A 27,378-nucleotide genomic window follows, 5' to 3' on the forward strand; every position below is an offset into this window, starting at 1 on the left:
CTAAACTTGTATTTTGAAGGCTTGCCGTGAGGAACTTACAGGTGGTGTGTATGTGATATGATGGTAGATTTCTCAAATTAAACGGTGCAATGCTAGTGAAGTGACTCTCAGAGCAGCTGGAGATGATATTCTTGTGTTTTTTCGTGAAATAGTGAGAAAACACCGCAAACGTCGTCCACGCTTTAGTATGTAGTAAACAAAATAGTGCGTCTGCTCCATCTACTATTCATTCATTGGGGAAATCATGGCGCCTTATGCGTGATGTCAAATGCTTACGCAGATTTTTACCTGAGCATTGCATATCATGCGTATGGCTTTGTTCTTGTCAACAATATCGCCGCCATGATAAGCACTGAATGAATGACAGGCTTTCTGTTGTAACATCGTGCAAGGTAAATAAGGGTGACATCTAGTGGAGAAGCCCTACAGGTTATGCAACATGTGATCAAGTTATCAGTCACTCAAACAAACACACATTTGGCTGATCTCATCCAATCTTTAAGATGAATCTGAACCATTCAGAATCATTTATTTTATATTAAAACTAAGAAGGCCTGAAATGCACACCAGTTGAGGATCAGACTGATTTCTCAGAATAATAGGCGGCTATAGAGCAGAATGAGTCAATGATGTTCACCTGCCCCAGGTACACAAAACCCACTTTAGACACGGACAAAAGCGCAGCAGAAACTCGACACCAGCCCTCCTCCTCTCATTACAGCCGGACCGGTGTTTAATGACTCCAGAGACTGTACCACGGTCACTAAACACTGAGCATTATTTACTGTAAACTATTACCGCTGGAGGAGCCCTGAGAGACGCTGGAGGAACACAGCATTCACCCCTGCTGGTAAATCACCCATCAAAACCACCGCCTGCATCTAATGACAACAATAACAACAAAAAACTCCAATAGAGAGTTTGTAAAGCTGCAGGCCAACACTGAGCTAAATAAAATTCTAAAACTTCTCCCGTTTATTTTGTTTGCACATCTGTTTTCATGCAAGAACAACTTGCTGCAACAATTTCTGTGCGTATTGTGTCATATGTTTTGGCACGCTACATCTATTTGCGGATAGAATTGTTGTGCAAATAAATTCAGACAGCATTTACCAAAAAATTAAATGAGGCACAGATTAGCGTTTGTTCATCTGGATACCCTAAATTTGAACTCTGATTTTGAATTGTAATATAATTAGAATTTTAAAAAGTAGAGTTTAATTTGACAATGAAATGACAAAACTGTAGAAATAAAAAAAATAAAAAACTATATATGCATACATTTAAAAACGAGCTACTTAAATGACAAAAACTTAATAGAATTAAAACATACATGCATATAAAAATACATTCAAAATATTAATAAATCTACAATAGACTCTAAATGATATTAAAATGACACTGAACCTATAGGGCTCTCCAGATTATTAATATAATCTACATTACATTATATTTCATTAATTAGCTACAATAAATAATGTTATTAATTATATAATTATAAAAAAGTTATATTTTTAAATATATTGTAAAAATATTTGTAATTTATTTAAATAATGTTTTGATATATTTAAAGAATAATACATCAATAACATATACAAAATATTGAATTACATTGATAAATATAAAGTAAATGTAAAATATTTTATTAAATAAATAAAATATTTTACATTTACTTTATATTTATCAATGTAATTCAATATTTTGTATATAATATTGATGTATTATAAATGTAAAATATTTTATTAAATAAATAAAAATTAATTAACGAAGTGGAATTCAACTGAAATTTCTTTTTGTCATTAAAATCTGAATTGAAAGCAAGATTTTAATTTTTTTTTTAATTACAAATTTTGCCCAGTGTGTATGTATTGTGCCCTCCACAAGTATTGGAACAGTGAGGCCAATTCCTTTATTTTTGCTGTAGACTGAAAACATTTGGGTGTGACATCACAAGATGAATATGAGATGAGAGATTAACATTTCAGCTTTTATTTACAAGTATTTTCATCTGGATCTGATACACAACTTAGAAGATAGCACCTTTTGTTTGAACCCACACATTTTTCATGTTACCAAAAGTATTGGAACACATAGAATTAACACAGATTAAAGTGAAAAAGACGTAATATTTAGTTGCAAATCCTTTGCTTTCAATAACTGCATCAAGCCTGAGACCCATTGACATCACCAAACTTTTGCATTCTTCTTTTGTGATGCTTTTCCAGGCTTTCACCGCAGCCTCTTTCAGTTTTGGGGGTTACTCCCTTCAGTCTCTTCTTTAGCAGGTAAAGTGCATACTCTACAGGGTTTAAGTGTGGAGATTGACTTAATTTACTTAATTGGAGTTAATTTTTGAGGCTCGTCTCCTATTCTTCTTGCTAATGATTGGTTTGCATCTTCTGGTGTAGCCTCTGTGCTTGTGTTCATGAAGTCTTCTGCGAACAGTAGATTGTGATTCCTTCACTCCTGCCCTCTGGAGGTTGTTGCTGATGTCACTAACAGTTGTTTTAGGGTCTTTCTTTACAGCTGTCACAATGTTTCTGTCATCAACTGCAGATGTTTTCCTCGATCTACCTGTTTGAGGTGTTACTTAGTACACCAGTGGTTTCTTTCTTCCTCAGGAGATTCCAAATGGTTGTACTTGCTATTGCCAGTGTTTGTGCAATGGTTTGATTGATTTCTCATCTCTCAGCTTCACAATTGCTAATTTTTCACCCATAGACACCTCTCTGGTTTTCATGTTGGTTACACATCTAGCTATAAATGCAGTCTGCACGGATCTGAAACTGAGCGCAGACATTCAGTGCTATTTATTGTTGAATAATCCATTAATAGGACACACCAGGGCAACAAAACACACCTGTCAGCCACATGATCCAATACTTTTGGTAACATGAACAATGGGTGGGTTCAAACATCTTCTAAGTTGTGTATCAGATCCAGATGAAAATACCTGTAAATAAAAGCTGAAATGTTAATCTCCCATCTATATTCATCTTTTGATGTCAAGCCCAAATGTTTACAGTCTACAGCAAAAATAAAGGAATTGGCCTCACTGTTCCAATACTTTTGGAGGGCACTGTATGTCTAATGTATATATAAACACCCACCCACCCTCAGATACTGATGTCAATACAACAACTACACCACGCTGTTCCTCTTAACAATCATCTCTTCTGATCCATGCTGTACATCTCCGTGTGTTTTCCTCAGAACCAATGAGAGGAGAGGACGCCTCAACTAAATCTTTAGAGGCAATGACAGACTTCACTCGGGAATGACGGCCATTCATCTGTGTAAAAGCCATGATTTGTTCTGAATGAAACATAAGAGGCTTAACAGATCTGATGACTGTGTCCTGCTGGACGATCCCTCAGTCAATGTCCTGTTTATAGTTCACCCAAAAATGAAAATTTAAAAACACCCTCAGGCCATCCGAGATGTAGGTGACTTTTTTTCTTCAGCTGAACCGAAAAGAAGATTTTTAGGTGAAACTGTGATCCATAAAATGTAAGTCAATGGCTGCCGACACTTTGTGAGTCAAAAAATTCATATCAGGCAACACAAAATGAATCCCTGTGACTCCTGACGATGTATTGAGGTCTTATGAAGTGAAATGATTGGTCTGTGCAAGAAACTGAACATTATTTATAGCATTATTACCTGTAATCCAGAGCCTCAGGCAAACAGTCCAGAGTGATGTCCGGTTTACGAACGAATAATTCTTTTGAACTGGTTCTTTTTGGTGAACTAGATGAACCAAATCGGACTGAATCGTCTGAAACAACATTGATCGACTCAATCAAAACTCACTTTCACAGTTCGACTCATCTGTGCATGTGTGAACCAAACACTTGAATGAAGGAGCCAAATGAACATTTTTATGGTTTCTCATTGTTTATGTGAAAAGGTGAGCTGGTGAAGACTAGTTTATTCACTTTATATGCTTTAGACAGGTAAGACATCCACGTTTCAAATCATTATTGAGTGCCTTAAGATAATTGCATATCCGTTGATTGAACTAGTGACTCAGTTATCTGAATCAGTTAAATAAAATGAACCAGTTCATGGAAAATAACTGCACAGACCGATCGTTTCGCTTCATAAGACCTCGATATATCTTCAGGAGCCACAGGTATTAATTTTGTGTTCCCCGTTAGGCTTTTTTTGACACTCAAAGTGCTGATAGCCATTGACGTGCATTATATGAATCACCAAGTACCACGGTTTTAGCTAAAACTCTTCTTTCCTGTTCAACCGAAGAAACAAAGTCACCTCCATCTTGGATGATCTGAGGGCGAGTGAATTAACAGCTAGTTTTCATTTTTGGGTGAATGGTCCCTTTAAACTGCTCCAATGGTGAACAGATGGGTGGGAAAGTAAAATAAAGAAGTCTTTGAAATAGACTGGTAAAGAGCAAACAGTCCATTAGTAATGCTGACTAGTAATTTGACTTCAACAATAAGACAATTACTGTCAGATTCCTAATTATACCACAATTCAGTCTGTAAAAGATGTCTGCACACACCTCAATGCTGTCATGTGTTTTCCTCAAGACTCTGAAAGGAAAAACAACTATCTGGCCTGTTCATCACTTCATCATCAGATTCAGACGCCTCACGTCTCGTAGCTGCAGTGATGAATAAAGACGAGTCATGTGACGTCATGCAATGAAATCAGAATAAATCATGTAAAGTAAAAACAAAAACAAAAAACCGCAACAGTTAAAAGTGCTCTGTATTAAATCACATGAGATGATGGTAAAAAGAGCTGATACAACACTGAAAAATGCATGAATGTACAGTTTAACCCAGTCAAACCATCATAAAACCGTCAAATTCCACACAAATCGGCACCATTAGTACATTTGAACGTCCTCACAATGACTTGTGTTTTTCATCTTTCATTTATAAGCCATTACAAATATAAGCCATTAAAAACATTCATTTCTTCAACACTATGTCATAAAATTATAACAGCTTCTAAAAGTCCAGTCAGCAGGAGCGTTTAACTTTAAAAGTGCTGGCAGTCGCACCAGTCCATCTATATCTCTCATCTCCGCTTTATTGATCGGCTCTCCCTACCGGACAAACCAGCTTCTGTAATGGTGAAATCAGGATATTTCAGAGCGTCTGAGCATCCGTCACAGCCAGATTGATGCTGTTCACACATGCAGCTCATGAATGCTCTCGCTGGGATTTAATGCCTGCGTCTGTGGAGTAACGCCAAGCGGCAGAGAGACGCAAAGACTGCGCTCGCACTCAGTCTCTCCTGGGAAAGAGCGGAAGCTGTTGATTTCTGCAGGAAACTACCTACTGCGGAAACACAGACTCGAGGATAAAAACAATATTCTGTGGTGGAGATATTCAATCTGACAAGTGGCCAACAACACATACGCGCTCATTTATGGCATTCAAAGAGATTCAAACAAGCTTTACATCATACACAGGTGTTCACACTAAAGCATATTACAGATCTGTATTGTTCTCTCTCCTGCATGAATAACTTAATCTGCAAAAAAAGCCATATATATGATAAAGTCTGCTAAATAAAGAAATGTTAAGACAGAAGATGAAATGAAATATCAGTGCACTTTGGGCATAAATACTAGGGAAGCATGATTTGGGGGGGGTTTAATCAAATAAAAATCGCAAATTAAAAATAGCCCAACTTCTTTGTAGGGCTACAAAACTTGGCCAGAATTTTATGATTAAAAAAAAAAAAAAAGTTATTATAATTGTTAATTACTAAATTATTATTGCTACTAGGGCTGCCTCTAATGACTTTTTATTTTGATTAATCTATCTACAAATTTATCGATTTCCCACAAAAAAAAAAAAAAAAAATTTACAAAATAATATTTTATTAAACCAAATGAAATCAAGTTTCTATGAAATCCTTTTTAAAGCAAAAGTAAAGTGCAACAAAGTGCAAGCAGCAAGTGTCCATCTCATATCCAAATCACAGTTCAGTATTATAGTGTAAGAAAGACAACATATCCATGTTCTAGTCTACTAATACAATTATAATAAAATAAAATAAACTATTTTTAAAAGGAGTATTTACCAGAATTTATTTAGGTGAAAAATGTAAATGTGCCATATTTCTGAAAAAGATTTTTTTTTTTTTTTATAAAAATCAATTAATTGGAGATGCTTTTGATTATTAAAATTTAATGAAACCATTTAATGGTTCCAGAAAATAAAATGGAAAACAGAAGTTGGTAAAGATAAAACTGTAAAACTCAATTAATTAGACAGGCTTATTGATTAATAAAATTTAACCGTTAAAACAGAGTATAGAAATGAATTTGGAAATAAAATTGATTTCATAGGGCCCTGTAATAATAAGAAACTGTTTTGTGGTAATAATAGACAGACGTAAGTGAACAATAGCTTTTAAAAATGACTTAAAGTACATATATAATAGCAATGATGCAATAATAATTAGTTCAAATAAAGTATCAAAAGCAAGAAATCGTGGTTTTATTGAACAAAACTGTTAAAATACATAATTTGTTAAAAATAGAGCTACTGCATATTACGCATTACAAAGGCCTGCAGGGGGCGCCGACAGCCTGATGATTGTTTTTACACATTACTGTGCGATCTAATCCGTTTAATATTGCCCAAGCACCATTTAACTCAAATGTCCACTTAATCTTTGATATTTGGCCATTTCTTTAGGACAGAAATGCTATAGCCACTGTAATTAAATGAATGTGGACAAACTCTATTTTGAAATCGCGATGTATTCGCCTGTTTGTGTAGATTTATAAATGATTTACCTTGAATATCTGATGAAATGGCGCACGATGTGTTCCCAGATGAACATTATAATAAACCCAAACTCACAACAGCATGCAGAGATGAGTTTGAGACGCTCCACATGTAAATGATAACAGTTCCTGTGGAGCTACTGTGACCGGAGCCGCTGTGAGACGCACGTACTTAACGCATGTAAATAATTAAAGCGCATATACTGTTAGAACTGCATCGCATATAATTATTTAATTAAATCATAGTGTTTGTGAATTCACAATTATGCTTAATTATGATTTTTGAATGGGTTTAATATCATGCAGCCTTGGAAAATAGTTTAATAATGTGTTTTATGGATTCTCGTCCGTGAAATGCGCGACTTCCGGTATTTTGCCAGTTAGTCGACGCGAGCAAAATGAAGTCGACGATTTTTAAAAATTGACTATTCGACTAAAATCGACGAATCGCGACAGCCCTAATTGCTACTACTACTACTAAATAAAATATATAAAAAAAATTAAAAACAAAAACATTACTGCTGTACGATTTCACTGTACAATAGAAAAAATAATCATTTAGGAAAAATAATTATTTTATAATTTATAAATCACCACACTAAGCCATATCACAATTTCGGTTTCATTTTGCTTAATCATGCAGCCAATAACAGCTGTACCAGTCAATAACTAGTTAACCATTCCTCGTATAGACCCATAACCATACAAATGTCATAAAAGTAGTTCATATGACTTCAGAAGATTTTGAATGCATCATAGGAACTATTTTTATGACACTTTTATGGTGCTTCTAAGAGCTTTACAGTAAAAGTGCACTTTCGTCATACAGTTTGGAAGCAACACGAGGGTTTATAACTACTACTCTTCCATCCCATTTCATTAAAACTGAACCTCATTTGTGTTCATTTGCAGTGTACCTGGAAATCAGATGTCAGTGAAACAGTCTCAGGTGGGAAGGATCGCCAAAAAAAAACCTACTAAGAGTCCGATAAACAATGTAGAGAAAGAGGAAATTTACTTCTGTTTTGTTCTTCTTGAGGCACGAAATCAGGAACTGGGAACTTTCAGAGGAGCAGAGGCTTTTTCACTTCAAAAGCGGAAGTGTGTAATTTCTGCTCATCACCACATGCAACTTCCAAAATAATGACTGATTTTCTCCAAAACATTATCCATACCTGTGATTGGTTAGTCAAATAGATAGCCCCGCCCCCAAACTCACCCCATTGGATGAGTCAATGTTGCGATACTCAAACAGATCCGTGTTTTGAAAGCATCAGAGTCACAGTTTTCCATTCAAGAAGCCAAACTATCTTTGACTTACTTACAGTGAACATGAAATTAAGAAATAAGGTTTGATTTTTTAAAAATAGAGAAGAAATTATACATTTCAGCTCACAGCTGCATTCTCATGCATGGTCAGTAAATACAATATACTACATATGCTGACTGGTTAAAGCTGAATATCATCTCGGCAGCATCAGGTGTCTTTATTAAAGTTTTAAATCGCACATCTTCTGTGAAGGAGAACCATGTCTGTGGCAGCAGACGGTCTCGTGCTCTCCGTGTGTGCGTGACTGACGTAACCGGGCTAAAATTAAATCGCTGAGACAATGGCGAGCGCACAGGCAGCAGAACGCTGGCTAGACAAAGACTACAATACCACAGGGTTAGACCTGCAGTTTCCTGATCATGTTTGAGAGCTCATCTGATCTGTTCAGAAACACAAACAAGGTGATGAGGATGCAAAACTACTGCTTTCTATCTCTGCAACTTTTCTTAAAATGACAATTAAATCAATTTGAATAAAAAAGTAATTTACACTTTTACACATATTTTACATTTAATATACAGTAGTGGCCAAAATGATTAGAACACTATTATATCAGCAGCTAAAAATGGTTTTAAGTCAGTTATTTCTATCTTTTACTGTAGTGTGTCAGTAGGAAATATCAGTTTACATTTCCAAACATTCATTTAGCCATTAATTGTAATAATCCAGTGAGATTGTGCTCCACACAGAGATCTGATCATCATCCAGTCTGTCTGGAATGACATGAAGAAACAGAAACTGAGACGGACTAAATCCAGAAGAACTGTGTCTCCAAGACGCTTCAAGAAACCTCCTGCAAAGCTAAAAGTTTTAGGCACTCGTAAAATACTATCAAAAACAATGTCATAAATAGATTTTCTTTATCAATTAACTTCTATTAACTAAATTAAATCAACATTTGTTGTGAGCATCCTGTGCGTTTAAAGCAGCTTTTGCCTTTTGTTGTTCAGCGAGCGCTGACTGAAATCTGACTCACCAATTCTCTCATCAAACAACAAAATACAGATGTATTGTGTGATGCAAGTATAAGAGATTTATTCATCAGACGTAGACAGCTTCACTGATTATAACGGAGTGTTTTTTAAAGTGCATAAACTCGCACTAGACTGAGTGATGATGTTCTTTGGTAATGTAAATGTTCTTTGTTTTCTATAGCTGGTTTTTGAATAACTGAGAAAATGTAAGCATTATAATTAGTAACTTACAATGTTCCTATTGAATTATCATTTTACAACAAATTCAGTCAGATTAAAAACATTAGGGCTGTTTTTAGCCATATGCTAGAGTTAAAAAATTTATTAAATATCGGCGATCTCATGCTGACGATAGGACGATATGAAATTTGAGCATGTCGCCCAACACTATTCCTCATGCAAGAAATTCAAGTCCATTCTTGCCATCTTTAAATTTCTGAAAAGTTTAATTAATTAATTTAATTAGACACCCTTTTGGTAACAAAACTGAATTAAACCATGCATTCAGAAAAATAAAGTGAACCCAAAACTTGGGAAAAAAAATTGAATTAAAAATAAAATGGATTTTATATGGCCCAAATAAAGTGAATTGACAGCTGCTGACAATACGCATATTATATTTTGAAAAAAAAAACAAAAAAAACAACGATAATTCACAGTGAGTAAGGCGTTTTCACAAACACACGTGCAGGTTTTCTGAAAGGGTTTAATCTGGATTGTGCTCTATAATCCCTCTGGAAACTGGATTTCAGCACAGAAACAGCCTCATGGAGCTTGTCTGCAATACCGTGTGAGCGAATGGTTAATTCTGAGTTTAGAGACATTATACACTTTCATGTGCAGATAAAAATAAAACATCATGTGGTGAAGTGACGCGTGTGCATCAGCGGCACATCTGAAGGTTAGTCCTCTTGATGGAGAGGCGGATTTAAGCGAGGGTCCCGAGGAGACATTTATAATTCATAAAGCTGTCAGCGCTGCCAAGCAGATGGACAGAGAATAAAACGGGTGTTTAGTATAAAAAGGTCAGCGCTGTCATACTATAAATGATTGTAAACATGCTACAATTTGACAAGGTGACAACATCAGCTCATAGGGTCAGATAAAGGCAAGGAAAGTGTTCATATGACTGACACACACACACACATACATGTGAAGGTTTCACAATCAGATCAACACAGAACATCTAGTGAACTTTTACCCAGTGTCCTAACTATACACAATATGGCAAAGCAGAAAAAAAAAAAAAAAAAAAAAAAAAAAAAAAAAAAAGATACATTACAGTGGCAATCAAAATTTTGGAGATTTTTAAAGTGTTTTTGAAGTCTCTTCTGTTCACCAAGTCTGCATTAATTTGATCAAAAACACTGTAAAAATGGTGAAATATTACTGCAATTTCAAATAGCTGTTTTCTATGTGAATATCTATTAAACTGTAATTGATATCTGTGATTAAAGCTGAATTTTCAGCATCATTACTCCAGTCTTCAGTGTCACATGATCCTTCAGAAATCATTCTAATACACTGATTTACTGATCAACAAACATTTCTGATTATTATCAATGTTGAAACAGTTGTGCTGCACAATATTTTTGTGGAAAACGTGATAAATTTTATTTTTCAGGATTCTTTGAGTAACAGAAATTTCAGAAGAACAGATGTATTTGCAATAGAAATCTTTTGTAACATTATAAATGTCTTTAATGTCAGTTTTGATACATTTTTATGCTATATCGCCACTAACCTGGAAAATATGAATACACACTTTGTATTCTCAGAACATAGAAATGGAAACACTGAGGAGGAGATAACAGCAATTCAAATGACATGATAGACCATAGGTTAGTTATCCGCAGTTCCTGTTTAGAGCTTAGACAGGAGGACATCTAACCAGCAACACATAAAACCATCAACTGCAGTTTTTAAAGCAACATTTAGAGGCGTTCACTCTGAAATCATATAGAAATCAGTTCAGGCAGGACACATTTATTTGAGCAAGTCAGCTAAATTTATGTTTTCAATCTCAAACAAATGAACCAACTCTATCAGCGATGAACCTGATTTTTAAAAACCACTAGCACTTCACCAGAGTTTAAGGAGCTCATGAGCGCAAATGCAGATTCGATGGTGATTATTCAGCAATCAGGAGGCGGCAAACCTGCCATAAACCCAAACCAGGGGAAAACGGCGAATCGACTGACGATGCCATCTAATGTGCCATATGCATTCAGCGAGGGAGACGGGACTCTTACCTCCTCAAGTGCTCAATTAACTACGACGACATGAGCCTGTCTGCACGCTGCAATCTGAAGGCATGATTTGCATTCGGAACATTATGTTTGCTTCTCTCATGCAGCCAAAATGCCACTCTTACTTCATCTGAAAGGTACAAATCCAACCCATGGGGTGCAATTTGGCTAAAATCAAGATACAAAGCATGAATCAAAACCTCATCAAGCACTGCTCTCAGAGAGAAGACAATGCGCATAGCATGCACATTTTTTACTTTTGACTTTGACATTTCCTGAAATAAGCTGTATACAGAATTTTTTTAACATACCATGTTATCAGAGCATGCATAGTTAATTTTGCATCAATTACGGCATACAGAAAATATCATGTACTTCTGTACAGATCAAATGGTGCATGCAATGATTCACACCACTGATTCCCAAGAAATGCACAAAGTGACAAAATGCAAATTCTGAATGCAATGGAAGTCACTCTGGATAAAAGCGTCTGTCTAATGCATAAGTGCAAACGTAAATAATTTAAAGCTTGTATGTGTGCATAAGACATTTTAATGGAATAAAAAACCGTGCGCCTGTGTCGGCTTGCAGAGATAATCACATGACTTGGAGTGTAATAAGATTACATTCCTGCCTTTATGATGCTGAGATGATCCAACCGCTCATGCATTCATGACTGACAGTCATGCTCAATAGCGTTCATCTAAGCATATGAATATGAGGATTTCAACAGTGTAAAGGCCTCTGGAGGAACAAATCAAACGATCTTTATAAGAACAATAGACATTGTGCAAGAACACAATGTGGTGCATTACAAAACGAGATCTGGTCATATAAAAATTAATGTTACAACAGATCACGAGCAGCTCTTCCTGTAAATGACAAGTCTATATAAAGCTGCCAGCATTTTCATTTCTGAAAATTTACTTTTGCCATGACGTTTAGTTCCCTATGAGTAGTGCGATTACAGGAATAGCTCACTAAAAATTAGTTTCTACATCAAGTTTAGAGAAATATATCATTCCATCACTGCCTCATCAATGGATGCTCTGCAGTGAATGAGTGCCGTCAGAATAAGAGTCCAAACAGCTGATAAAAACATCACAATAATCCACAAGTAATCCACACCACTCCAAGTCCATCAGTTAACATCTGCAGAGGACAAAAGCTGAAACAAATCCAGCATTAAGATGTTTTTAACTAAAATACGAGTCCATAATCCATAATAACGCTTCTTCCAGTGAAAAAGTGGTCTGGTCTAAATCAGGAGAGAAATCTGCACAGATCAAGCACCGTTTACAAGCCAAAACAGCTCTAAACAAATATGCGGCTGGATTTTGATGCAAGACAACAGAGGATGGACTTTTTGACATTCTGACGGCACCCATTCACTGCTGAGCAAGTGATGCAATGCTACATTTCTACAAATCTGATGAAGAAACAAACTCACCTACATCTTGGATGATCTGAGGACATTTACAGCTAATTTTCATTTTTGGGTGAAATATTCCTTTAAATGCATAAAGGGTCTGAGTGGCATTTGCAATTACACAGAAGAAGAAGAAAAAGTAGAAAAGAAAAAAAAACACATTTAATGTGGTTTTCCAGGTATGGGAGTAACAGCAGATCAGAGAAATCCTTTCTTTGACATCCCTTGAAATAATAATCAGTCAGGTAACAGCTAGCTAAACACAAAAATGTCCTTGTTTCAGGAAATCTAATTCAGTTCAAACGCATGATTTGGATCTTTTAACTCACTATTACCACCTTTGCACCAACACTATGCCAGTGCTTAATCTGGAACCGATCCGCTGTAGAAAAGGTGAAACTCTTTATAATCAACCAATCTCATGCACTGATACTCCAGCTACTTTATTTGCATGTCCCTAAAAAGAAACCTTTACTGATTTTCACTAGTGACTAATTGTTTATAAAAATGTCAGTGTCCAGAGGTCATGGAAACATTGTGAGGACTCATATCCATAGCAGAAAAACATACATATACATTCCCATGACCGTCTCCTCTTGAGAATAAACAGATCTGTCTGTTCTGCATCTGATTATGAGGCGTCCTCTTCCTGTTTATGCCCAGAGGGAACCGGCTGTTCGTTTGTCCTTTTTGTCAAATAAGTCTCTCAATATTGAACCATCCAAGGTGGTTCAACTCCACAACCACGATTTTCTGCAGGAACACTTTTAACATGTAACTTAATAAAGAAGAGTTGAAAAATAACATTAGGGTGAATAAATAATGGAAAACAAAAATCAGTCCTTTAATCCTAGTCAGACTTAAACCTCAGGCTCAGAGCTCTACAAACGCCGACAAGCAATATTAGGCTAGAGTATACAATATTAGGCTTTTTCCTGGAGTCATGATGCTTCACATTTTCAACCTGCCTGCCCTGTATAAAGCATCTAATATATGACAATATATATCTGTACAAGAGTCTCAAAAGAGCTTCTTCTGTGAGCAGCTCCTTCAAAACTTTCCAAACTTTCAACTCTGCAAATACTTTCAGGAGAGCGTGGAGTCAATCAAGCCTCGGCAAGAGATGCAAAGCGATCAGATCATGTTAAAACAAGCCTGTGACGAGACCCGCTGTGACTGCAGTCAAAGTGCAGCACGAATACGAAGCAGTGGCAGTGCTGGGTGATAAACCTTGTGACTAAATTAGATTTGCATCTCAACATTTACATGTTTTCTCACATTCATATAAACCATTTATACATTTTTTTTTTTTTTTAAACAATTTAAAAGACGCGACACACAATTAAGATGTTGTAATGTTGTGATACAGTAGAGCTGGTCCGTTGGTTCAACTTCAAAAACGGTCAATAACACGTTTAGGTCATATTTCACCACAAAATCAAAAGAAAATAATAAGAAATTATATTTTACCCTCCCTCCCACCCACACACACAAAATAAAATATAATAAAACAAAGAATTAAAACATTTCCTCAATTTACAAGTTACATTTGCCTTTGTGTTCAGCAGATGCTTTTTTTCTAAAGCAACTTACATTGCATTAAAAACTATAGGCTACATTTTATAAACAAAAATTGATTCGCATTTGCAATGAAAATGTTTTTTTTTTCTGTATTAAAACAGAATAAAAAAAATGCACTGTGAAAAGTAACACATTGATACATTACAGTAATCAAGTCAAATTGATTTAGAGAGCACTTTTCACAGCAGCTGAACAGAAAATCATGATGTTAATGTTTACAATGCATTTATCAGATCACAGCTGTTTGATAAATTACTTTTTTTCAACTATACAAGCAACCAAAAAGTTTTGATTTGCTATATAGGATCACTTTACATGAGTGTACTGGAAATAAAAGTTGCAGAAATATGAAAATAAAGAGGGACAAACCAACTTCATATAAAGAGCTGGGTAATATAGTTTACATTTTGCAATGAAAATAAAATCAGGTTCAGATTGGCTATATAGCAAATACTGCATCTCTTTGCAAATAAATTTGCATAATATATATCCAACTTTATATATACAGCTGTGCGATAATAGTGAGAAACCCATGAAAATAACCCCACAAATGTAAATAAATGTTCATGTCACTATATAAATTTCGTTCGAGGAGCTGATATGCGTCTCTCAATCGCTACTCGCTGTGATCGCAATGATGTGGGCAGCACGTGAAGGCCTTGAATGATTCCCTGTCCGTCTGATTTAAGGCTGTCCATTAGAGACGCAGTGAAAAAAAGTCTGACAGAATTGATGTCCCAGTCAAACGCTCAGGACACAGCTGCACAGTGGGACATTGCCTATCGATTCCTGGATCGACCGGCGGTGTTTAAACATGCACGTAGACTTCATAAAACATCTCATCCGTGCCAGATCTTCCCCACGACCTGGTCAAACTGAACCTACAGCGTGAGAAATGAACCATGCCCTGCTGACTCAGAAACATCACCGGCTGCTGAGGATGGATTAGGATAATGGTATACAAAGAGTGATGGTAGAAATGATTTAATAAACAGATTGTGCTACACTGCTTATACAGCATTGGATATATTTGCACATTAGGCATTTTGCATATTCAGCACGCAGAAAAATAGGTTGAAAATTACTTCACAGTGCTGCTTAACGTAAATGATAAACGCTTAACATGGTGTTAAAATCAATGTGTTAAAGTGACAGTGCACCCAAATAAAATTTAATTCTGTCATAATTAACTCACTCTCATGTCATAAACCCATATCACTTTCTTTTTCTTCTATGTTTTCTTCCAAACTGGTATTTTGAAAAAAATGTTGGGCTCTAACCACACTGAAACGCATTGACTTATGGAAGCTTGTTTCTACCACAGGATAAATGATAAATAATGTAATTACAAATTTTTCTGACAATCCAGATGTTTTTGTCCCCTCACAATTCTGAGAAAGAATAATTGCAAAAATCAGAAATGCAAGATATAATCTTGCAATTCTGTAAAAAAAAAAAAAAAAAAAAAAAAAAAGTCAAAATTGTGAAATTAACTTTTTATTTTAAATATATAAAATATGAAATGTTTTATTCTGTAAAAAAAAACAAATTGTGAAATATAAACTTGTAATTATGAGAAAAGTCAGAAATCTGAGTTTATATCGTGCAAATCTATCATGGAATAGTAATATTTCTGTCAATTTCTTTAAGTTAGTCCAAACTTTAATTTTGGCGGGTTGTAGTGAAGATCTTTAACTTTATGTGTTTTAATAAATTTAAAACAAAAACCTTGAGATATTTTTCAAAATGGCATGAGGGTGAGTAAATCATGACAGAAATGTAAACTATCCCTTTAACTGTTGCAGAAGGCCTTAGGCATGGAGCATGTGTGTGCATGTGAGAGATATCATGCGAGAGGTGCAGAAATGGCTGGAGATGGAAAGCTCTTGGAGCAGCGTGTGGAACGGAGCCAGTGCTGAGAGTAATGCAGAGGCGCTTGAGCCATAAAGAGTGGAGTTTGAACTGCTGCAGCAGCACACCGGGACAGAGCGGCCGGCCCGACTACTGACCCGTTCCCAAACCCTGTCCAAGGCTTCATATAACATTATCCAAAGAAACAAGTGTTAATGATAAATCCCCTGCGATGTTTGTACTGGTTACTGTATACAGGCCACCAGGGCACCATACAGAATTTATTAAAGAATTTGCTGATTTTCTATCTGAGGTAGTGCTGGCTGCAGATAAAGTCCTAATTGCTGGTGATTTTAATATCCATCTTGATAATGAAAGATTCGTTGGGATCAGCATTTATAGACATTCTAAACTCCTTTGTGTTAAACAACACGATTCAGGACCTACTCGTTGTTGAAATCTTACTCTAGATTTAATACTGTCATATGGAATTGATGTCAGTGGCGTTGAAATATTGCAGCAGAGCGATGATATCTCAGATCATTATTTAGTTTTGTGTATATTCCATATAGCTAAAGCTGTAAAGCCAACTCCTTGTTACAAATATGGTAGAACCATCACTTCTACCACAAAAGACTACTTTATAAATAATCTTCTTGATTTATCTCAATTCCTCAGCATATCCAATAGCTCAGAACAACTTGATGATGTAACAGAGACTATCAACTCTCACTTTTCTAGCACTTTAGATACGGTTGCTCCTTTACGCTTAAGGAAGATTAAGGAAAAGAGTCCAACACCGTGGTATAATGAGCACACTCGGCACCTAAAGAGAGCAGCCCGGAAAATGGAGCGCAGCTGGAGAAAAACTAAATTAGAGGCATTTCGTATTGCTTGGCGGGAAAGTACCCTATCCTACAGAAAAGCATTAAAACTGCTAGATCTGCTTGCTTTACGTCTCTTTTAGAAGAAAACAAACAACCTCAAGTATTTAGTTAATACAGTGGCTAAATTAAAAAATATAACATCAGCAGGTGCAGACATTACCCAGCAGCACAGTAGTAATGACTTTATGAACTACTTTACTTCCAAGATCGAAACTATTAAGAGATAAAATTGTAACCATACAGCTGTCAGCCACAGTATCGCATCAGATACTATAGATCCCCTGAGGAACAATTCCACTCATTCTCTTCTATTGGAAATGAAGAATTGTATAAACTTGTTAAATCATCTAAACCAACAACATGTATTTTAGACCCTGTTCCATGTAAGCTCCTAAAAGAGGTGCTTCCAGAAGTAATAAATCCTCTTCTGAATATTATGAACTCACCGTTGTCATTAGGATATGTCCCAAAAACCTTCAAACTGGCTGTTATTAAGCCTCTCATTAAAATAACACAACTTGACCCTAAAGAATTAATTATAGACCAATCTCGAATCTCCCTTCTCTGTCAAAGATATTAGAAAAGGTAGTATCATCACAACTATGTTCCTTCTTAGAGAAAAAATTATATATGTGAGGATTTTCAGTCAGGTTTTAGACAATATCATAATACTGAGACTGCTCTCATTAGAGTTACAAACGACCTGCTTTTATCATTGTATCTCTCTATTAGTGCTACTGAATCTTAGCGCCGCGTTTGACACTATCGACCACAACATTCTTTTAAATAGACTAGACAATTATGCTGGCATTAGAGGAAGTGTACTGTACATGGTTCAAATCGTACTTATCTGACCGCCATCAATTTGTGGCAGTAAATGAAGAGGTATCATACCAATCACAAGTGCAGTATGGAGTACCTCAAGGCTCAGTACCTGGCCCCTTACTTTTCATGCTTTACATGTTACCCTTGGGAGATATTATCAGCAGACATGGTGTTAGCTTTCACTGTTATGCTGATGATACCCAGCTCTACATTTCTTCGCGACCTGATGAAACTTACCAATTTGCAAAACAAACGGAATTTATAGTTGATATCAAAAACTAGCAATTTCTTACTGCTAAATTCTGAAAAATCAGAGGTGTTAATTATTGGACCAAAAACTTTTGCATGTAATAACCTAGATCACGGTCTAATACTTGATGGCTGCTCTGTAAATTCTTCGTTATCAGTTAGGAACCTAGGCGTACTTTTTGATAGCAATCTTTCCTTCGAAAAACATGTTTCTAGCATTTGTAAAAATGCATTTTTCCATCTTAAAAATATATCTAAATAGAGGCTAGAGGCTAGATTATTGTAATGCTTTATTGGGTGATTGCTCTGCACGTTTAATAAACTTAGACAAAGCTGCATTCAAACAGCATGCTAATAGCAAATGCACTGGTGCTTTGGACATCTGCGATGGTCTGAATTCAGATATAAAATCATGCAATGGAGATATCCTCTCTTTCACCACATCTCAGTCCTGTGGACAATCTCCTCAGTCTCACTCTGTCCATCAAATCAGATCTGGATGAGACCGCTGACACCGCACAGAGTCATTTACATTAAGTAAATATTGATCGACGATTAGTCAGCTAGTAAAACGAGTAGTCGTGGAAGCCCTAACACATCTCAGCTGCTGTAAATATGCCAACATGTGCTGTCACCCTCAAAAACACAACAGCAGCGATCATTCACCAGTTCCGGTAAAGGGAGCCGCACAAAGCCTATTGAGTAAAAGTTAAGTCAGAAACACAGAGAGCAAAAGACAGCCACAACAAACACTTCCTGACTTTCATTTAATGCGAGAGTGAAGCGGGAGGAAATCGCTGTGTGTTTAATGTACACATGGCTCAGCTCGGCCTCAGTGTTTATGTGTGTGATTTATGGTTTCAGTGTTTGTGGTGGTGGTGATGGCGCAGTGGATAAGACACATGCCTTTGGTGTGAGAGACCCGGGTTCGAATCCACTGTGAGACACCAATGTGTCCCTGAGCAAGACACTTAACCCCTAGTTGCTCCAGAGGCGTGCGACCTCTGACATATATAGCAATTGTAAGTCGCTTTGGATAAAAGCGTCAGCTAAATGAATAAATGTAAATTTAATAAGTGTGGACAGTATGAACACGGATCACACATCTGGCAGCCCGAGCTCATGACCGGCAAAGGGCACGTTTAGGGAACGTTCTGGGTTTGTCAACAGATTTGTAGAACATGAAGACATCATTAAGACAACATGAAGTTAAGAGTAACCTTAATTAATAGTCTTAAAAGTTTCTGTGCTTGTGCTTAATTCATCCATGCATGATTGACATTAGGGCTGGGCGTATCGAGTTTGTATGATATATTGATATATTCTTTATAAGCGATACGATATAAGGCAATACCGTTCATATCGATATACAGTACGTTAGTTTGAAACAAGCGCATCTGAAAATATAGCGGAGGACACAGACTGAGCTGCTGCGGAGAATGTGCACAATACAATTTGTTCTAAACATGTGACAAACTTTTTATATGAAGGGCTTTAAAAAACTCGTAAGATATAGAAGCCTATAGTTTAGTTTCAGTTTAAAGCGGCTCGCCCAGTCAGATGCTCTGACAGAAAGGCTGTGTGTGCCACTGACAAAGACTCGCTGTTTAATGTGTTTGTTTTCCTTAATGCATAACTTACATTTCACAGGTCTATTCTCCATCTGTAAATGTTAGAAAGCCATGGAAATATTTCCATTTTGCTGTCAGAAGTGCATGAGCTTTCTGCTTTGAGATTCTCCGCTAAAATTCACAGACTTCATTGAACGAGCACCGCCGCGTACATGCGTGCAAAAAAGACGTGCAATGTAATATGAGCGCAATTAACTAAAATATACATAAGACTAAAATATACATTTTGCTTAAATATTTGTAGTTAATAAACAATAAATGTGACATGTTGAATTTTACACTGTAGAATTTCTACAAGTAAGTGTATTTGTATGATAACACTAACTGTAAAGTGACTGTAGTGGGGTAATGAAAACAGCCTTTTTACTCAATTAGTCTGTGCTTTATTATTTTCATTTTTAGTTTAGTAAATTTAACTTCGGCTTTAAAAGCATTATTTTTGTTTTTAGATTGCAATGTAAGAATGTAATGTGATTTTAACCCTTTAACATAATATGTGCATATGGTTACATTCACTATTTGTTTTATCCAAATACAAAAGCCTATAAATACCGAGATATACACCGTATACCGCAAATCAGCCAAAAAATACAGAGATATGAATTTTTGCTTACATCACCCAGCCCTAATTGACATGAAAGGTTTTGGTGCAATGGAAGCACACAATGCATTACAAATATAGTCTGGAAATCTTTAAACGAGAGAGAGAGAGAGAGAGAGAGAGAGAGAGAGAGAGATTATTAATTTGTATTATATATTAGTATATTTTATTTAAATAAAAAGTGTGTATACACAAAATATAAAACTTATTTTATATATTAATATATATTTTTTTCTCATGCACATTCAGACATTAAAATTAAACAAATGTACAGAAATTAAACAAAGGTACCACAGTCACCATTGAATGCACTGCAAATTCTCCCATTGTTGAAATTTCACTGCAAAGCAATTTATAGAAATGGTCAACTCCTTAACCTCATATTCTATCTGTCCAATGTCATTTTAATCCGGTAATCCAACATTATTCCTGAAAATACAATTGTACATATGCCAAAGTTTCCTGGACCCATTTAACCAGACAGACCGTCACATTACGTTTCTGCAGAATTCACAGAGAACAAATTAACTGTGCAACATGAAACTAAACAAGAGGAACTAAATCAAGACTGCACAACAATCACATCAAATCATATTGCATTCAAAAATCAAATTCTGTTTTCATTTGTGTTTACTAGTTGTGCATGCACACATTAAAAAATCCTTAGAAATGAAATGCATTCAGTAGAAGTGATACTCCTCTCTGATCTCGACTCATTATTAAACAGCGTTTCCGTTCCTGCGAGTCAAAACAGCAAGATCTCTTTCAATGTCAATATCACATTGATCAACACTGACACATGCAGAACTACTGGTATTTCTATACAGTTCTCATATTCTTTTCATACTGTAAAGTCACGGTAATTAAACAATGAATCATGATCTGAGGAGTCTTTCATGTCTGGAGCACAAACACTGCATGACGCAGCACACACTGAACTTTAATACTTAGTTTTAGAGGTTTCAATACACCACTCCGAGCACTAGTACTAGTGATGACTGCTTTAGCAAACACCAGGGCTCGCAAAATCGCTAGCCCGATGTCCCGGGGCTATTGTGTTTTCCAGTCAGGCTACCAAAATGCATCACTGCCCTGCCCGACGGGCTACCTTAAATACAGGACTCCCGCAGGTCCTTAAAAACTCTTCAATTTAGTTGTATCAAACTTAAGGCCATAAAATGTGTGGAAGTTGTGGCCTAATGGTTAGAGAGTCGGACTCGTCATCCGAAGGTTGCGGGTTCGAGTCCCCGGCCGGCAGGGATTGTAGGTGGGGGAAGTGAATGTACAGCGCTCTCTCCACCCTCAATACCACAACTGAGGTGCCCTTGAGCAAGGCACCGAACCCCCAATTGCTCCCCGGGCGCCGCAGCATGGCTGCCCACTGCTCCGGGTGTGTGTTCGTGTGTGTGTGTGTGCATTTGTTCACTACTCACTGCTGTGTGTGTGCACTTGGATGGGTTAAACGCAGAGCACCAATTTCGAGTATGGGTCACCATACTTGACAATACGTCACGACTTTACTTTACTTTTTAAAAAGTTTTAAATACGTTAAATGGTATAAAACAATTACTTAATTATAATTTCAAGAGGTCTTACAGTTGGGGACGGAAAGACAAGAATGGCGATACGGCTGGATTACACTTCAAAAGGCAATGATGGCATTGAATAAATATGAGCGCTGCACGTTTCAAATCAAAATACGACACGGATGTCTTTATGTGAATGTATCTGAAGGGAAGCGACTGTCTTCAGAAACGTGTTGGTGGCATTTTCATTTCATCTGACCTATAATACCTAATAAAGCAGCATTTATGAGCGCGGACAGTGCTGCATTGTGTACTGGAAACCGCTATATTAAGCCGCTCCTAAAGCGCCACCTCGTAGCAGAGAATGAATTTGCATTTCCAATAAGCCTTTCTTGTATGGTCAGATCAATGCAAATATCAACCATTGTTTTTAAGCAGCAAACACACACAGTTGTAAATGAGATAGAAGTTAATGTGCCTTCTAAAAAGCTAAACAATTAGACAGTAATATTTATTTGTTTTAATTTAATATAATAATTTATATGCTTGATTTATCCCTTTTCATAAAAATGGTCTAAGGCTGAAATGCTGTTGTATAAGATTTTTGTTTTTGTGAAAACCTGTATCTGAACTGGAAATCATGTAATTTTATGGCTTAATACTGTATGTTACCATAGACATTGTCCAACCCCGCTCATACTGTGTTCATTTTACTTGTGCAGCTCTTAAAATGGGTATTGTAAATAGTGAAATCAAATTCCTTCATATTTGTTGATATGTATGTGTGTATTGAAAATATTTTTGATTGACGATTAGACCCCTATCTGACTTTCTATATTTAAAAATTTAAGATGGTTTAATTTTTGGGCTACCAAAATCTGAAGAGTACCTGCCCGAAGGGCTACCTGGGATTTAGAAATTTTGCGAGCCCTGAAACACTACTGATAAATGCCTATTATGACCATGCAAAATTTTGCATGATTTTGCCTCCAGGTCTGATGCAAACTGCACATACAGAGAGAGTCTGTTAAAGGCAGGATTCCCCTATGCATTTTGATAATTGAAAGTGAACTTAAGTTTAATTTCCCTTTAAAAACTCCCTTCTTGATCTCATCCAGTCGGTTAAAAGTCATACTTAGCCATTTCAACAATGTTTAAAGATTAACTTCAATCTCCAGCGAGAGCCTGTTACAGAATTAAAGTTCAATCCAGGCCACAACGGCTGGGGAAATTCCGTCTCAGAAACGCATGGCCTCACCTGCCTTTCCACTGGATTTGAATACGGTTTGTAAGAAACAATGAACAGTCAAAATTACACTAAACATCAGCAGTTATCACATTAAAACATGTACAAGCCATATTTCACCACAATATCAAGAGAAAAGATCAAATTAAAGCCTGTTTTACAACCATTACTTGCAAGTAAAGCCCTCCTGTAGCGCAATCAGTAGAACATGCAATGCAAAGGTCATGGGTTTGATTCCCAGGGAATGCATGAACTGAAAAATTGTCTGCATGAATTGTAGGAATGCACAAATGCAATGCATGTAATGCATAAATGCAAAGCATTTGCCAATTGCATAAATAAAAATCTAACGCAACTTCAAACCATCTGGGTATCTGAGTAATCCCATGATTCACAATGGTCATTTTCAATACTGTAAAACACATTTTAATGTATTAGAGTAAAAGAAAATACTCTGATACAATGTTTGAAATAAATCAGCAATTATTTAAATTAACAGTTTACCCATACATTAAAGTTTGTTAAAATGTGCTCACATTTTTTGTTTCTTCATCAGGTTTGTATAAATGTGTCTCTGCATCAGTGTCTCAGCAATGGATGCTCTGCAGTGAATGGGTGCCGTCAGAATGAGAGTCCAAACAGCTGATAAAAACATCACAATAATCCACACCACTCCAGTCCATCAGTTAACATCTGGAGAAGACAAAAGCTGAAACTAATCCAGCATTTTTAACTAAAATAAAGAGAGTCCATAATCCATAATAACGCTTCCTCCAGTGAAAAAATCTGGTCTGAATCAAGAGAGAAATCTGCACAGATCAACGTTTACAAGACAAAACAGCTCTAAACAAATATGTGGCTGCATTATGTTGTGAGACAAAAGGAGATGGGTTTTTTTCACTGGAGGAAGAGTTGTACCATGGGGCAGTCGTGGCCTAATGGTTAGCGAGTCGGACTTGTAATCCAAAGGTTGTGGGTTCGAGTCTTGGGCGTGGGGGGAGTGAATGCACAGCGCTTTCTCCACCCTCAATACCACGACTGAGGTGCCCTTGAGCAAGGCACCGAACCCACAACTGCTCCCCGGGCGCCGCAGCATAAATGGCTGCCCACTGCTCTGTGTGTGTGTTCACTGCTGTGTGTGTGTGTGTGTTCACTGCTGTGTGTGTGTGTGTGTGTGTGTGTGTGTGTGTGTGTGTGTTCACTGCTGTGTGTGTGTGCACATTGGATGGGTTAAATGCAGAGCACGAATTCCGAGTATGGGTCACCATACTTGGCTGTATGTCACTTTCACTTCACTTGTATTTTAGCTGGACGCAATGGTTTGAAGTTAAAAATATCTTAATGAAAGTTTCTTACAAACACACAGTTTTTGGCTTTACAATACCTTAACTGATGGACTGGAGTGGTGTGGATTATTGTGATGTTTATTGTGGAGTGGTGTGGATTATTGCGATTAGCTGTTTGCACTCTCATTCTGACGGCACCCATTCACTGCAGAGCATCCATTACTGAGAGTGACGGAATGCTCCATTTCTCCAAATCATTGAGAAACAAACTCATCTACATCTTGGATGGCCTGAGGGTGAGTGCATTATCAGCCAGTTTTCATTTTTGGGTGAACTACTCCTTTAAAGCCAGTACAACAAATAACTTACAACTTAAATAACGTCAACAAATGTGCACAATGCAAAAGAAAATGGTCCTAAAAATAGGCTTCATTTTCTTATTTATTCTTTCTCTCTTCTGATTTGGAGGCGAATTGTGACCAGAACCCGTTCATGACAGGTTTCCACCTGAGATTCAGCCAGTTAAACCACATAACACCAGTGTTTAGGAAACATCAGATTACTGAGCAGGTTCTCAGAAAAACAACAAAAGACTTGCATGACTGAACTGCTTGGAAATAACCGTCATCTCTCATGCATTTCTACACCTGATCAGAGAACTCCCTAACCACAACCTGTTGGTTCCTCTGAACATATCACAGTCTCTCACCACAGATGCACAGCATGCATCCGTTAAAAAAAAAACGGCCTGCAATGCTGCACAAGACTGCACCAGTTTAGAAAAGATCATCCAGAATAAAAATTGATTAAATCACATCCTTACACAGGTGGATTAAGTACCTTAAACAAAAAACTAGACTAAGTAAACTAGAAGGTAGAAAAGTTCAAACAGCACAAGGGAAGATCCACACTGTAAAAAAAAAAAAGAAAAAAGTTGAGCCAACTTAAAATTAAGGCAACCAGCTTCAGCAGATTTTTGAGTTCTCTCAACTTGTTTTAAGTTTATACAACAAAAAGCTCAGAATCTCGTGCAAAAATAAATTGAGCTCAAAAATCTGCTGAAGCTGATTGCCTTAATTTTAAGTTGGCTCAACTTTTTTTTAAACTATTACAAGATGAGTAGTTCACAAATAATAACTTGAGCTTGACACTTAACCTTTTTAACCTCTTAAACTTGTACACATTTGCATTGATATTAACAAAAACACTGATGTGACAAGCACACAATATGACTGAGTTGTATCTTTATAGCACAACAGTCAGTGCACGGCCTACGGGTCAGTTTATCATCACAGGTGGGTAGAGATCTGCTTTAACCAGCTGGTTAAAGACTGAAATTGGTTACTAAAATAACCTCTCAAACTTACATATACACATTTACATAAACATTTGCGTTGATATTATCATAAAATGTGAACTTCAAAGACTTGTTTGTATATTTATATAAGTAGTTGTCAGTACACTGTGTTCTGTGTGTGGGTCAGTTACTCATAACAGGTGGTTCAATATCTGGTTAAACACACACTGGCTGTTGCTTAGGTGGACTTGCGAACATTAACCATGGTTTTACTACAAATATGAATAATTAAACCATAGTAACCACACATTATCCATGGTTTTGCTGCGCTAGACAAAGTCTTACCTCCGAAGAGACGAGGCGACAGGTGAGCAGGTAAAGATCCTATCAGGAGTCTTGACCGCTCTCTCTCCCCGCCGTTCTCCTCCGGTGTGCTGTTACCGGAGTCCTGAGAGCTGTACGCTCCCGAGGTCGGTATATTAATGCTCGACTGGGGTCTTGCGCCCGGTCCCCCGACGGAGCGCGTCCTGGAGCCGGTATAGTGCGAGGCCACCGCCGCTGACGACGATGAAGATGCAGCACCTGAGGCGCCGTGAACGGGAAACCTCATCGCCACAGCCGCCGTTCTGCCGCCGTTACTCGACGGGAGATCCGAGCCGGAGTACGCTCGTGTGCGGCCGTTTTCAGCGGGACTGCTCTGTTTGGCCCCCATTCCTTCCGGTTTTAATTACTAAAGATAAACAAACAAACAAACAAACACACTCACACCGACAGCGAACAGGAGGCGTCGCCCCTTACATCTGACGTCACCGGCGCGTCAGCGAAACTTTTTGAGAAGGGCTTTAAATCGCCGTCAGCGTGAAGTGGCGGTTGCCCGCGCTTGTTTTTGCCTCATTCGCTGTTGTTTTCTAACTAACGTCCTCTGGGCCATGTCCTCTCGCGTGTCGCGCGTGGAAACGTGACGCTCCGACGCGACCTTTTCCGTCCAAACCGCGCGCGAACGGCTGTTGTGCGCGCGACTTGCGGTTATTAAACGCGTTCTTCAACTGCGGAATGCGAGAGCGAGGCGGGGGCGGGGCTTGCCGGTGACGTCATAATCCTGGGAAATAAACTCTAGTTGGCGCTCCTTCATTATTCTGCTGCTTTCTATCCTCTCACGCTCGTCTGCTGATGTTGTTGTTGGTTTATGACACATTTGAGCACTTTTTATACATTATATGAAAGCCGAATAAATAATCTTTCCATTGATGTATGGTTTGTTATGATAGGACAATATTTGTCTGAGATACAACTATTTGAAAATCTGGAATCTGAGGGAGCAAAAAAATCTAAATATTGAGAAAATCTCCTTTAAAGTTGTTCAAATGAAGCTCTTAGCAATGCATATTACTAATCAAAAATTACGTTTTGATATATTTACAGTAGGACATTTACTAAATATCTTCATGGAACATGATCTTAATATCCAAATGATTTGTGTCATAAAAGAGAAATGTATAATTTTGATCCATACAATGTATTGGTGGCTATTGCTACAAATATACCTGTGCTGCTCATGACTGCTTTTGTGCACTTTATTAATATGATTGCATTACAAACACTGTTACCAATGCACACAATAAAAAGCAGCAATGGAAA

At 37.1% G+C, this 27,378-nt stretch overlaps 1 protein-coding gene across 1 annotated transcript in view; it reads right to left on the minus strand.

Moving 5' to 3' along the window:
• Positions 1 to 26,797, minus strand: part of znrf2b (zinc and ring finger 2b) — a 52,767-nt gene extending 25,970 nt beyond the window's left edge. The window contains exon 1 of the mRNA XM_079430447.1: positions 26,086 to 26,797. Within this exon, the coding sequence (XP_079286573.1) occupies positions 26,086 to 26,452 (367 nt within the window). The 5' untranslated portion in view covers positions 26,453 to 26,797. The remainder of the gene's footprint in view (positions 1 to 26,085) is intronic.
• Positions 26,798 to 27,378: the final 581 nt, after the last annotated feature.

The sequence above is a fragment of the Barbus barbus genome, assembly GCF_936440315.1.
Source record: "Barbus barbus genome assembly, chromosome: 12".
Lineage (NCBI taxonomy): Eukaryota > Metazoa > Chordata > Actinopteri > Cypriniformes > Cyprinidae > Barbus > Barbus barbus.